At 46.6% G+C, this 14,379-nt stretch overlaps 1 protein-coding gene across 9 annotated transcripts in view; it reads right to left on the bottom strand.

Moving 5' to 3' along the window:
- Pcbp3 (poly(rC) binding protein 3) overlaps window positions 1-14,379 on the bottom strand; it is a 71,117-nt gene that overhangs the window by 28,348 nt on the left and 28,390 nt on the right. For 8 of the 9 annotated variants that reach the window (XM_004631809.3, XM_004631808.2, XM_023715995.1 and 5 more), the window contains 4 exons: window positions 6,051-6,205; window positions 4,481-4,504; window positions 3,519-3,551; window positions 2,870-2,986 (listed from right to left, as the gene is read on the bottom strand). In XM_004631809.3, the coding sequence (XP_004631866.2) occupies window positions 2,870-2,986; window positions 3,519-3,551; window positions 4,481-4,504; window positions 6,051-6,205 (329 nt within the window). The remainder of the gene's footprint in view (window positions 1-2,869; window positions 2,987-3,518; window positions 3,552-4,480; window positions 4,505-6,050; window positions 6,206-14,379) is intronic. The other variant, XM_023715996.1, reaches the window with a different exon arrangement.

Genomic DNA, 14,379 nt, shown 5'->3' with positions numbered 1-14,379 from the left:
AAAGAAAGGCATTAACATAGCATACCACATATTATCATATTATAGTTTCTTAAGGAAAACATTCAAATATTATAAAAAGTTATATTACAGCTAATTTGTGGTACAGCAGGTATAAAAGCACATTATGTACACTAGCAATAGGATACCTGTAAGATTTCCATGTTAAAATATAAAAAATTAATTATTGATAAACTATTCATGAATATGACTAAACTTTCAATTTAGTGAAATAAATTTTTTGATTATTGTAACAATTTTTAATTGATGTGAATAGCATAGATTAATATTTATATTTGGAAACAGCTATTCAAATTCAAGCAACTAAGTAAATTCAGCCCATTGACTTTTTGGTTTTCTTTTTTTTTTGGTGGAACCAGGGATTGAACTCAGGCCCTTGCATTTGCCAGGGAAGCGCTTATTCCACTGAGCCATCTCCCTGGCCCCCTAGCCCATTGACTTTTTATCAATTTTATTAGTAAAAAGAACAATGAAAGTAATGATTCATTTTATACCACTAGCAGTACAAGTCACCTGATAAGACATGTACCATTGGTGGTTCAAGTCAATGGGAATGTGTTAAAGCCAGGCAGCCAGGTGGCTCTAAATCTAACTTTCGCAACCTGCAAGAAGCAACAGAAGAGATTATGCAGTGAACTGACCAGTGCATGCCTTGGTTCTAACCACTCGCTTGGTTCTAACCAAGACATTGCTGTCTTTGGGGTCAGGAAATGCCTAGTTCTGTGTGTCTTTGACACCTCATGCACCAAAAAAGAGTCTTGAGATTTCTCTGATATTCAGAGACTTCAATCTCAGAAATCCCTGTGGTGAGTGTTATGGTTTGTGTCTAGTTGTCTCCCAAAAGCCTCATATAATCATGGGGCAGACTTCTAGAGTTTGTGATTAACTCATGATCCAATGCTGGAATTATGGGTGTGAGTGCTATACCCACCCTGGGGTGGATAGCTTGAAGGCAATATAAGGAAGGGAGAGGGGCTTGCTCTTAGCAGCTGCTGCCACTCCTTCCTTTGTGCTCTTGCTGTTTTGCTGTTTTCTGCATCATGAACTGCTGCCCTCTGTCGTGCCACTCTACCTTGGAGCTAGGTGAGTATGGACTGAAATCTCCACAAACTGTGAGCTAAATAAACCTTTACTTCCTTAATTTTGAATCTCGGGTATTTTGTCCCAGCAACAAGAGAAAAGTAACCAAGACACTGGGGAATGCTGACTCAGATTCATAACCCAAAACAAGGCCCTTAAAGGATCCCCTAACTCCCTGCTTAGCAAACATCTAGAACAGAGGCCTGGCAGGAAAAAAAACAATGAAAAAAGACAGCTTACATCCATAACTGGCTCTGGCAGAAGTGACCACTGATAGGCCGTGCTCTAGAGGGATGAGTGACAGTTTCCATGTCCTGATACTAGTGGATGGGCAGATGCCAGATCCAGACTTCTTGTTGGCTAGTTGGGGCACTCTCATTGCTATTGCTAATATCACTTGCTAGACAAAGATCAATGGAGTAGGTTATGCAGGCCTGAAAGAAAGTTGTCAGGGTCTCTATGGCTGGGCCTCATGGTCTCTGGGCCTGGTCTCCTGACTTGAGCTGGTACTGAGCTCTTGATTTCAAAGCTTTTGTTTCTGTCACAATGGTCATGGTGCTGCTCTCTATATAATCCTGGATATCCATGTAGGTACTCTCTTGTCACACAATGGCCAAGATGACACTGAAGCAAAAAGGCCAAGATTATTTTGTCATACAGGTGACTATGATGACAGCTTGATTCTTATGCTAGAGATCTGATCCCTGGTCCTTCCTGATAACCTCTAGCAGGTCAAGAGAACAACTATGAGGGGAAGCCAAGGAACTGAATAAGCACACTGGTCATGGCCAGGGCACAGGTGATGAGATGGCACTGGCCCACATTACTACACATGCCAGCACATCAGTGAGAACTTAGCTGGTTCCATGGTCATCCATGATGCTCGCTCCATCTCCACTCAGGGCCAACCAGAGACAGCAGGCATACTCCCCACACATGTACATGGGAGCCCAGAGCCATCACTGGAGCACACTGCGACCTTCCTGCTGTCTACCATATGGAGATCTCTCCCTTGCCTGCTCTGATAGGTGATGGTGCCAACCCTTTTGCCATAGCTCTGTGTCCACACCCTACTTTTGTATTTTGGAGGGGTCACTGCTTATTCTCTCAAATCCTGCTTCACTATTTGATGGTAACTCCTCATTTTCAGCAAAATGTTCTGCCAGCTTGATCACCCTCTGCAAATAAAGATACTAATGAGAAACATGTGAGAATGCTGAGCTCTAGCTCTGAAGAGGTACAGAGAAGTGCTGCATCCCACCATGTGTGTGGTCCAGCAGCATAGTGTGTTCTGTCCAGCAGCATGGTATATCTGTCTGGGTCTAAGTCAGGCTATGGTGTACCCTGGAGGTCAGCTGCTGTATGGTATATGGTTGAAGCCAGAGTCATGCTGGCCAGAGCTTCACTGAGGACCATGGTGGGAGTAGTGGCCACAGCCAGGGTCACCAGCACCCGAGGGCCCTGGTGGGAGGCAGGGGACTCTGAGGCCATGGTCAGGGCTGGGGAGTTGTCTGTGGAATGCCAGTTGTCTGTGGCACTTCTCTAATGTACACCTGCTGGAGGGTCTGCTTTAGGTAGAGAGCAGTTAAAGAGAGACAGGGACAAAGCCAGAGAGGTCACTTCCAAAGACAGAAGAGGAGACAGGAGCTCGAGCACAGTATGCAGCCTAGCAGTGTGTCTGGGATAGGCTAGATCATCTCCTTGTCCAGAGAATAATGTGGAGCTCATAGTCATCATGCCCACTGGTAGGTCTCATGCAGTTACAACTCACCTCTTCAAACTTGTAGGCTATCATGGCAAAGGCCTTGAAGATGGCGTCTGTTGGGCCTGTGATAGTCACAATTCTCTCTGGGCAGTTTCCTTCTGAGATGTTGATCCTGGCGCCACTCTAGGGTAAGAGCAGAGCAAATATGGAAACAGAGAAAATCCATAGGAATAGTATTGTCCTTGATTCTCCAATCTGGTGGACAATACCCATCACAAACAGGCAATGGCCTGCCTGCAGGCCTCACCCAACAATGGAGTTCTTTCAACAATTTTGTTTTCTTCTTTAATTATGCACTGAGGATTAAATCTATATCCCAAGTTTGTTTGTTTGTTTATAGATACTGTCTCACTATTACTAAGTTGTTGGGCAGAACTTAAATTTGTGATCCTTCTGCCTCAGTCTCCCAGACTGCTAAGGTTATAGGCATATGCCACTATACTTAGTTGTCAAGCTCATTCATATTGAAATTTTAATTAGTAATGAAAGAGCACAAATGGTGCCTAAGGGGGGGCACTGTACCTGGTACCTGATCCTCTGCATGCATGGTGTCAGAGGGAAGTCTATCTCCTTTCCCTGGCAAGGCCCTGCCACTCTTGCTCATGGGGCAGGCCACAACTTGGGAGACAGATGTCACTAGGGTAAGCACACTCACCTCTTCACGCATCTTCTTCACAGTCTCCCCTTTCTAGAAGGGAGACAAGGAAAGGTGTCAATGGCAGCTCTGTGGATGCCACATAGTCCTCATGTGGTCCACATGCCAGGAGTTGTATCTGTTGTACACCAAGAACAATGGCCAAGGTGGCAAGAGGCTGGGTGGGGGGAGCTGTCTTCTTCCTGTTGGCCTGGGTAGTGGCTTCTCCACTCATAGGCAGACCCTTCACACACAACGTCAAGGCCCTTTTAGTAGTGAGGGTGGCATGGGAAGTGAGCACATTACCCAGTGGCACCGCTGCCAGGCAGCAGGCTCTAACCTGAGTGTCCATTGCTATAGCTCTATTTATATAGCACTGTGATGGTCTGTGGGCTCTGGGGTACCTGACAGGAGCTGCATAGGCCCAGTTGCCCCCATCCTACACAGATAGTGGCTTCCTAAAGTGCTTTCTTGAGTGAGGAAGAAGGGAAATGAGGAGACACTGGTGACTCCCCACAGGAAGAGGAAGTGGATCTGACCTAGGCCAGTTGGTGTGGGTCCCTGAGCTGGGAAAAGCCCCCACAGAGGTGCAGGGTCTGTCCCCTGCCCCACCCCCTTCACACACAGCAGGCTTCCCCATGGGCCTCTGTCCTTGTGGAGCAGAGTGCTTGGATTATGGAATCCAAGAATGCGAGTCCCATGCCAGAAGATGGTGGAGGTCAGTAGGGCAGCGATGGTGGGAGCTATGAAAGTGACCAACAGGGCCTTGCTGAGCCAAGGGACAAGGGCCCAAGGCCAGTTTCAGGGTACTGCAGCCTAAAGCAGTGGAGTCCTTTAAGAGGACCCCACACAGTACTCTGGATCATGACTTTCTCCTACTTTCTCCTAGGGGGGGTGCCTATGGCCACACAGCACCAGCGGCTACTGGTATCTTTGCTGTACTCTTAAGACTCCAAGAGATGTAGAGTTCATTCAATAATTACCTTCCCAATGATGCTGCCGACTTCCTGTGGGAGGGGAAAAACACAGAAAGATGATGTCATAGAGCAGCAGAGGTCTCTGGGATATATGCAGCAAACCTTGCCTATCTTCCTGATGTAACAGGGTAGAATTTACTTCTTGATTTATTTTTTGTGGCCTGGGGATCAGTCTGGAGTGTGGGATACATGAGGCAAGTGTTCTGCTGCTGAGCCACCCAGCCCTCAAAATTTGGGTCCAGAAAGAGGATCTGACTGAGGTTGGTCTAGGAAGAGGGCAGGACAGCTGCTCCCCAGATCAGTGACCAGGAGAGCATCCATATGCTCAGGGCTCAGGAAGACTCACGGGGACAAGGTGGAAAGTGAAATTGGCTAGGTATCTCAGGGGAGCTGTACTGGGGTTGCTGTGTCCTATTCTAAAGGCACTGGCCCAGCTCACAGCTGCAGTGGTACCCTGACCCTTGGGGGTGCCTGTTCCCACTGAGCCAGATGTCGCAGCATCTCTGCTTATAGGAAGTTCTAGACCTGTGCCACTGTGGCATAGCGCTCGAGGCAGGGCTACTCCAACTTCAGCCATAGAGAACAACATCCTTCTAATCCTTGTAAGAGCCCTGTGCTCAGCCATTCCTGAGCATCAAGGCTGACCCTGACCCTGACCCAACCTATCACAGGTTGGCTGCACTTCCAGGAATGCATAATGGTGCTGAAGCTGCTAGAGAGTGTGGGAACTGACGCTATCTCTAGAAGGTCCCACATGGTGCTGCCATCTGCAGGACAGACTGATCCATGTCTCCACCTCTCGGACATTCTGGGCATGTGCTCTATGAATCCCAGTGGGTGCAAAGAATGCTCCTAGTGATAATTCTGCCTACTGAAAGGAGTCAGAATTCCTAAAGTAGGGCTAATTCCAGGATGAGGACAGAAAAAGACAAGATGAGTCATGAGAGGGAGATAGTGCTGTAGGAATGGTGGGGACATCAGGTTCAGGAGGTGCCAGGTCTGGGACAGTATGAATGTGAAAGTGTAGGAGAACAATGCCAACCCATGCCCACACAGACATGGATGCAAGAACAGATGTATTAGGTTCAAGGACAATGGATGGGGAGTGGAAGGCACCCTCCACCCAGTGGCCAACATAAATGCCACAAAAGTGTCATCTAGGCCACTAACAGGAAGGCTTCTGTGACATCCTTGGCAATGGCAAGAGGAGATTCAACAAGCCAAGTGAGGGCACACCAAAAAAGCAAGGCAGAAGCCTTCACCAGTGAGTTGAAGACAAGGGCATGTTTGGGAAAGAAGGAGCCTATCTGTTGGGAACTTGACCATGGAACAGCACAGGGGCTGCCAAGCAGTAGGCCTACAGCAGGTACTGGGGGTACTCCTTGACCTGGAGGAAGAGCATCCTGCCTGTGGAAAGTTGCACTGGAGTGATCAGGGACAGGGCTCGGGTCAGTCATTGCATGTGGAATGGTTCCAGAGGTGAGATTGTGGCTACTTTTCACTTTAAGGATTCAGAGTGAGAAACACCAACAAAAACCTCAGTGTCATGCCCCTCCCTCCCTGGGCCACACTGTACCTTTCCATGCATTAGTAGGCGGATGGTCAGGGTCACATTCAGGCCACCTTCTGAGACCTTGGACTCCATCTTTCTCCCAAAATGTGGCTGGGGGTGGAGGCTTAAGGTGCTGAGGGTGCTGTGAGGAAGGATGGATGGGGCCCAGATAGTGTCACCTAGAAAAAGAAGGTGGGCTGCAGACCACTGGCCACCAGCTGAGCTCCTGGCCTGTAGAAACTCTGGTGTTCTGTGCAAGAGTGGATGCGCTGTCATCACTGCCATGTGCTGATGAGGCCTCACCTTCCTTAGGCCATGAGTGCCCAGTGGCTTGTGTCAGGCTTTCCCTGATTTATGGCACCACTGGGTAGGTCACTCAAGCCCTCTGATCCCAGACCCCTCCTCTGTGAGAAGAGTCACAGGAGCACCTTTCCCAGAAGGCAAAGAGCATAGGAGCCCCAGAGTAGTCCCAGGAAAGCCCATGCTGCTGCTTGGGCCTGGCCAGCCCACTCTCCTTGTAGTCTTAATTCTGTTCATTTTTCCAGTCATACCAGGAGCAGCCCTGGCATGCCAGGATCCTTCCTCAGAGGTTACTTGCTTTACCCTCAAGCATACAGGAAGGTACTGTGTTGGTCCCTCTGTACATAGGGACACAGTCCTTGGTAGTCTTGTTGTCTAACATGGACTCAATCTCCAGCCACAAAGTTGCCAAATCAAACTGTTAAGATCCCTCATCCAGAGTGCTCAGAGACCCCGCACCCCAGCATAGACCTGTGCTGCTTCTAGCTTCCTGAAGGCAGACTTCTGGGGGATGCCCCTGGCTACATTAAGACTTTGTTCCATTATTTGCAGAGATGTGTCAAAGGTGGTACAATGGAAGTACTAATGGGAAATAACAGGACAACTTTGTGTCCTTGTGGGCCAGTGGGTACAGGTCCCTGCTGGTGAGCATTATGTACTTCTAGAGTCACTACCACTGAGTTCAGCATGAGGTCCTGAGCCAGACTCTTGTGAGGAATCCCCAACTGTTAGGACAGGCCACCCTCACCATGGTAGTTCAGCATATGTGAGTAGCTATGCCTGCAGATGTGCCCCTGAGAGGATAAGAGGGAGGCAGTGAGGAAGGGGTGGGTAGGGAGAACAGAGAGTTGGGTCCATAAGGATTCCAGAGGTGAGGGGATGAGAGACACCCGTGCCCAGGAGAAGACAGCACTCAGTCATGGGGCAATGTGGGGGTCCCCAGGGACAAAGAGGAGACAGAGCAGGCCCCAGGCCAAGACATGGGTATGGGTGGTCTCTGCAGGACCTAAAGAATAGCCCCTCAGGTGACACAGGTGGCAACAGGTTCCAGTGGCAAAGAGCCACACGGCAGACAGAGGCTGGCTTCAGATAGAAAGTGTGTGGGTAATTTCCAAGTAAGGCTCAGGATGAATGCCCAAGGACCCATGGAGCAGGAAGATGACTGCCTCTAGAGGCCTTGCATACCTGCCAAGATATGTACCTGAGAGGTGGCCAGAAAGGTGAGGCTATGCTTCTTGGCAATGAACCAGAACCATGCTCAGGAAGGTCCTTACCGCAGTCCCCACTCATAATAACTTCACCTAGTGACAACACTGTCCCAGAGGAGTAGCTTCTCTAGGAGACCCTTGAGGAACAGACCCGAGGAAATGTGTGTGCTTAGCCCCATGCAGCAAGCTACCTGGGCACTGACTTAACCAGGAGGACAGCCTATGGTTAAAAGTTGGAACAAAAATTGTTTTCCTCATCAAAATATTTCTGTTGAAAATGTGATAAAAGGAGCACACGAACATAAAGCAGAGAAATAACTTGTTCGGTCACCTGTGCAGTGTGTCAGGATGTCTGCAAGAGCAAGCATCAGTAACCCCCAGAGTACAAAGTGACAGTGCCAAATACAGTCCTACGTTCATGAAATAATGGGCTCCGGGGCTTGGGATATAGCTCAGTGGCATAAGCGCCTGCCTGGCAAGCACAAGGGCCCCAGTACAAAAAAACAAAAGGAAATGAAATAACAGGTCACTATACTTGTGCTTTAAAAATGAATTTACAGTCAACTTCCTCAGAAACCCAAATTAGTATTCACTATTTTTCATAATAAAATGATCCTTTTGAACAATAAGGCTTTTTAACATAGGGTGTTAACATATCTTTGAGAAGTGTTTTACATAGCAAAGAGTGCACATTTATGTCTCTATCAGAGTGCACATGTGCTATCTGTATTTCAGACCAAACTTACTGGGTACCTCTGAGAGCAGCTGTTGGCTGCTCTACAGAAAAGCACAGAGAGGAGGTTCTGTGGCTAGTGTACTTGCATGCTCCTTGAAGAACACTGGGCCTAAGCAGGGTACTTTTGAAGATGCACTGCACAACAGGAGGAGCACCCAGCTCCAGTGGCTTCCCTGGTACTATATAGCATGTCTACAAAGACATCTGTGACAAGGCCAGCAAAGCCTTTCTTACAAACTTGTGTTAAATGAGGCTGATTTCTTAGCACCAAAGAGCTAGATTATGCTGTGGTCTGTCTAGGGATCTGCCTCCTTTTTAATTAAAGACATCTCCCACCAGGGGGACAGCACAGCCCTGCAGCCGTCTGTTACATAAATGTTCCAGTGCAAGGAGGAAAAGTGGGTCAGTGCCTGCCCCGGGTGCGTCCGTCTCCCAGCTGTCAGCAGCAATCTGTCACACAGGCCACTGAGGGTAGAAGGAGCTGTTGAGGGGCTGTAAGGACCATTTGGGAGGTGGGGTAGTCACTGGGATCAGGACTCAGCCCTAAGGACTCACTGTGCTCTAGCTGCAGCACCTAGATCACAGCCCTCTTGACAGGTGTGAGGTAGAGAAACCCTGCACCCATTTTCTGCTGTCCCTTGGCATCTGTATGCTCATGGTGACTTGAGAATGCCCTAAGCAGTGTTCCCTCCTGCACACACTGGCTGTGCACCTGTGCTCCAGGGCTGCCAGGAAATTTAGGCCAAGGTAGTTATTGGAAGGAACCTAGCAGGAAGCAAGTTCTGTTGCTGTGCTTGGTCATATGCAGCCAGTGGGTCTGGCAGCATCTTGTGGGACTCCTTCTCCTCTCTGGAAGCCCTCCCTGTTCTCTTCAGGGCTGGGACTTAACATATTTTTGAGAAATCTAATGGAAGGCTGAGAAGAAACAGGCAAGGCCACCCCTGGCCTCTGTCCACACTTGGCCAGCAAGCCTATCCAAGCCTGGCTTGAAGCACGGCTGGCTTCAGTGTCCATTTGGGAACACTGTGCACACATGTACTTCAGCCCAACACATGCCTTGCACCTCGACTCCCAGGAGGCTGCTCCAGGAGGCTGCTCTAACTGCATAGATTTTTAGGCCACATTTTATCTTCTCAGTGCAAGGACAGAGCTCCTGATCCTCCCATCTGCCAGGGCACTGACCCATCTGTCTCACACCCTCTACCCAGTGTTTAGGCCAAAGCCTATCCTCTCCCCTCCTCTCCCAGTCATTGACACAGGACATGGAATCCAAGCCCCTGCCCCTCTTGAAGCAGTACCGCAGTACCAACACACCTTTCCTTATGCACCCAGGCCCTACTGGATGCCCTTCTCTCAGTGCAACTTGACTCACTGCTCCTCCCTGGCCCTCCCTACTTCCCCAAAGACCCCACTGCCAGGGCTCTACACTCGCCATCCCCTTGTTCCAGAGCCAAAGACTTCCTTTCATGGTTCAGCATGGGTCTCTCTGCACTGTCCTCAGAATTGGTCTTTGCACGCACATATACAAACATATACATGTTAAATATCACAATAGGTTAGAGACAGCCCTGGCACTACTGTAGAGACAACCACTAACAAAGGAAGAGAAAAAGGTGAGCAGAGTGACATGGTACCAGGATGCAAAAAGAAGAGGAGAAGGAAAGGGCTAGTGAGGGTAGGCCTGGGGCACAGATGAACAACAGTCAGTCTTGGAAGGTCTGGGGACAGTATCAGTGCCAGTCCTGAGGCACTGACCCTTCAAGGAATGACATGGTGGTTTGAGCTGGTGCAAGTCAACCACTAGTTGGAGCAGCCCTTGCAGGGCTCACCTCAGCTGCAGATATCCCCATCTGGTCTTGGGGCTTGTGGGTTGTAGGTAGCTTGTGCTGCTGCCCCCACGACCCAACCCCAAGGCATGCTGCATATAAGCTCTGCCTCAGGGGCTATGTCTAGGCAGCAGTGTGTCTGCAGAAGAGTGATCTGGTAAGACGGACTTTAGTTTGAGGTATCTTTGACCTTAAAGTGAGGAGTTACACTTGACTAATCTCACCAGAAAACACAGTGGCACACAGATCAGACAATGGAGACATAGGACAGGGGTTATGCTATTTGGTGGAGGTCTCACAGCACCCCATGCTGTGGTGAGTGCACCACTGTTTCCCTACTTTGAAGGGTGGGCACAAGGTGAGGCTCAGGGACTTGCTGAAGTGCTTAGCTGACTATGCTAAGCAGGGATAAGGATGCAGACATCTTTGACCATTCCTGTGGCCTGTAGTCATAGCTCAGCAGGAGTAGCAAGACAACTTTAGGGAAAGGCTGAGAAGAAACAAGCATGGTAATCCCTGGACTCTGTCTATACTTGGCCAGTGAGCCTATCCTCAAGCCCCACTTAAAACAAGACTGGCTTCAGTACTACACTGTGGGAACACCATTCACACATGTAGCTTCCCCCAGTTCCCTGCAACAGCCAACAGATGGGTATCACACTCACTGCAGACTCAAGAAGATGCACTGTTAGGAAGGCAGGTCACCAGGAGCAGGGTCACCAGGGAGACTGTTCTGGGCCTTTCTGCATGGGTTTCCTTTCTGCTGTGTCTCATACTCAGAGGTGGAGAAGGCTATAGGCTGGAGACACCAACAGACAGGGACAAACAAGAGCACTCACAAAGGAGGGGGAAGCCAGCACAGGGAATGCTTGTGGCATTGTCTCTACTCTGGCCACTTTCCTCCTAGACATCTGAGGCTGGACTAGGAGTCTCCCACCTCACCCACCTCTACAGCGTCACCTAGTCCTAGCTCAGTGTATTATCAGGGGTCTTGTGAGATCTGTGAAGAAGAGTGCTACCCCTCAGAGCCAGGAGTTGTCAGCAGGGGCAGGTGGGAGCCAGAACACTGACCCTGGCCCACCTTGGTGTCAGCAGACGACAAGTGAGAACCTGAACTCCTGCTCACCCTACTTCCACAGCTGTGCCAGGAATGTTAGTAGCAAGGTCCAGACATGTAGGTATCAATAGAAAGCTGCTTTTCATGTCAAGACCCAGGAAGAAGCCAGGAAGATCTTCCAGCATCAGACAAAATCAGAGGATGATTGCTGCTGGCTGGGCTCCCCAGAAGCAGGCTGATGAGGCCCTCTCACCAGAGATGTAGCCATGTGGAGGAAGCCTCGAGATCCTCGAGGGAGAAGACATGGCAGGCAATACTGAGGGGAAATGCAATAGGCCTCGGACCTCTGGAGTTTTCAAAATAATTTTTAAAAATAATATTTAGGGGCCAGTGAGATAGCTCAGTGGACTAATGTGCCTGCTTAGGCAAGTATAGGCAAGCATAGGGTCCACAGTTTGATCCCTGGCATCACATGTCATGCCAGCCTCGCCCCCAGGGCAGGCTAAGCTTGCCAAAGTCCGGTATAGTGGCACATGCCTGTAATCCCAGTGCTGGGGAGGCTAAAAGCAGGATGATCACCATGAGTCCAAGCTGTGTAGTGAGACCCTGTAACAACCAAATACATATAAATAAATAAATGTAAAATGATGTCTAATGGCTGAAGCTAATGCACTGTCTGTTGTGAATAGTATGGCTAGGAAGTATCTGAAACAATTATAAACTGAGAAGGGTTAAAAATTATAAAAGAAATAAGCTTATATTCTCTCAAACAGGTAAAATGTCAATAATTAGTAGAACTACTAAGTCATATATATGTGTATATACATACACATGACTACAAACATATAAAGAAATACCTGGAGAATCCACTAAAAACAAACAAACAAACAAATGAAAGAAAGAAAGAACAATACACACACAAAGCCAAAGACTATCAAGACACACTTAAAAACTATAATAAATCAAGATGGAATTTTTAAAAAGTGCAGCAACCCATAGGAAGACAGGGAAAAAGCCCTAAAAACCAGAAAATGAGAAACAAAAACAAAAAAACAAACAAACAAAAAAAAACCCAACAAAATAAAATGGCAGACTTAAGCCCTAGTATCTCAATAAGTGTTTTAAATCTAAATGGTCTAATCAAAATATAGTGATTGACAGAGTGGGTTACAAACAGGATTCAATATAAGAAACGAACTGTTTTTAAGAAACTCACTGTGAAAAAAAGAGGGGGGGGCAGGGAGATGGCTCAGTAGAATAAGCACTTCCCTGGAAAGTGCAAGGGCCTGAGTTCAATACCTGGTTCTGCCAAAAGAAAAAAGAAAATAAAAAAAAAAAAAAAAAGAAAGAAAAGAAACTCAAACTGTGTTACCAAAGCACACAGTTTCCTTGACAGTGTTGGAAAAACTGGGTGTCCACATGTAGAATAATGAAACTAGACCCTTATCTCATACCATATCTATCTATCTATCTATCTATCTATCTATCTATCTATCTATCTATCTATCTATCTTCAGCTCAAAATCAGGGAAAGATTGAAATCTAAGACCTGAAAGTACAAAACTACTAGAAGAAAACACAAATGTAAAACTCCATGACATTAATTTGAACATTGATTTTTTGGAAGATACCAAAACCACCAGTAACAGCAAAAATAAAGAGGCGGGATTACATGAGAATAAAAATGTTCTTCATAGTTAAGGAAACAATCAATAGAGTGAAGAGACAACTTCCAGAATGGGGGAAAATATTTGCAAACCAAACCTCTGACAAGTAGCTAATATACAGAATAGATCAGGGACTAAAATTCAATAGCATGAAAACAAATAACTTGATTAGAAATGGGCAAAAAAACTTGAATAAGACATTTCACAACAGAAAACATGCACATAACCAACACGTATATGAAAAAATGCTCAACATCACTTTTCGTCAGGGAAAAACACATTAAATCTATGACGTATCACCTCATACTTGTTAGAATAATTATTATAAAAAAAACAAAGGACTGGCCAGATAGCTCAGTGGATTAAAGTGCCTGCTTAGGCAGACTCAGAAGCCAGGGTTTCATCCCCTGGGAGCATGCTGAGACAGCAAATGAGACTGTATGTAGTGGCACACCTATAGTCCTAGTGCTTGGGAGGCTGAAAACATGAGGATCACTATAAGTCCAATCTGTGTAGTGAGACCCTATAGACCCTGTACTAAATACATTAAAACAAAAACAAAAACAAACAAACAAACAAAGAAACCCTAAAGATAAATGTTGGTGAGAATAGAGAAAAAAAAAAAACCCTTGTACACTATTGGTGGGAATTTTTTGAGTACAGTCACTATGGAAAAGTGTGAAAATTCCTCTAAAAATTAAATACAACCATATGATTTATCAGCCCCACCAGTAGGTATTTACCCAAAGAAAATTAAATGAATATGTGGAAGAGACATCTGCATCTCCATGTTCCTTATAGCACTAATCACAGTCTCCTAGAAATTAACCCAAGTTTCTAAGAACTACTGAATGAATAAAGAAAATGCAATACATGTACACAATGAAATATTATTCAAACTTTAAAAAGGAAATCCTGCTATTTGTGACAACATGGATGAGTCTGAAGAATATTACTTTAAGTGAAATAAGCCAGGCATAGAAAGACTAATGTTACACAATCTCATTTATACATAGAATTAAAAAGTCAACTTATAGAAACAGTGTAGTAGAGTGACTGTCAGGGGCTGAGGTGGGTGAGGGACTTGAGCGGTTGGTGAAAGGACACAAAGTTTTAATGACAAAGGAGAAACAAGTGCTAAAGATCTATTGTGTAGCAAGGTTACTATAGCTAATAGTAAAATATTCTGTTAGCTTGACTCAATCATTTTATAAACACAAAACAGTAACAAACAGAATTTGGTAATATATAACAAGAATTCTGTATCAATATCATTCTTTCAGGAAAGTAGAGCTGCTTCAGAAAGTAGAAATCAATCACTGTAGTCCACCATGAACAGAGTATAGACGCAAAGTTGCATGATCATGTCAATGCATGCAGAAAAGGATTCAGCACAATTTGATGCTCATTCATGACTCAAAAAGAGAACTTGGGCTGGGAATATAGCTCAGTGGCATAAGAATCTCCTTTGCAAGTACAAGGAGGTGTACTTTTCGATCCTTGATACAAAAAATAGAGATGAGAGGAGAGGAGAGGAGAGGGGAGGGGAGGGGAGAGGA

This window comes from Octodon degus, unplaced genomic scaffold (genome assembly GCF_000260255.1).
Source record: "Octodon degus isolate 3935 unplaced genomic scaffold, OctDeg1.0 scaffold00045, whole genome shotgun sequence".
Taxonomy (NCBI): Eukaryota; Metazoa; Chordata; class Mammalia; order Rodentia; family Octodontidae; genus Octodon; species Octodon degus.
This window is presented reverse-complemented; position numbering and strand designations above follow the sequence as displayed.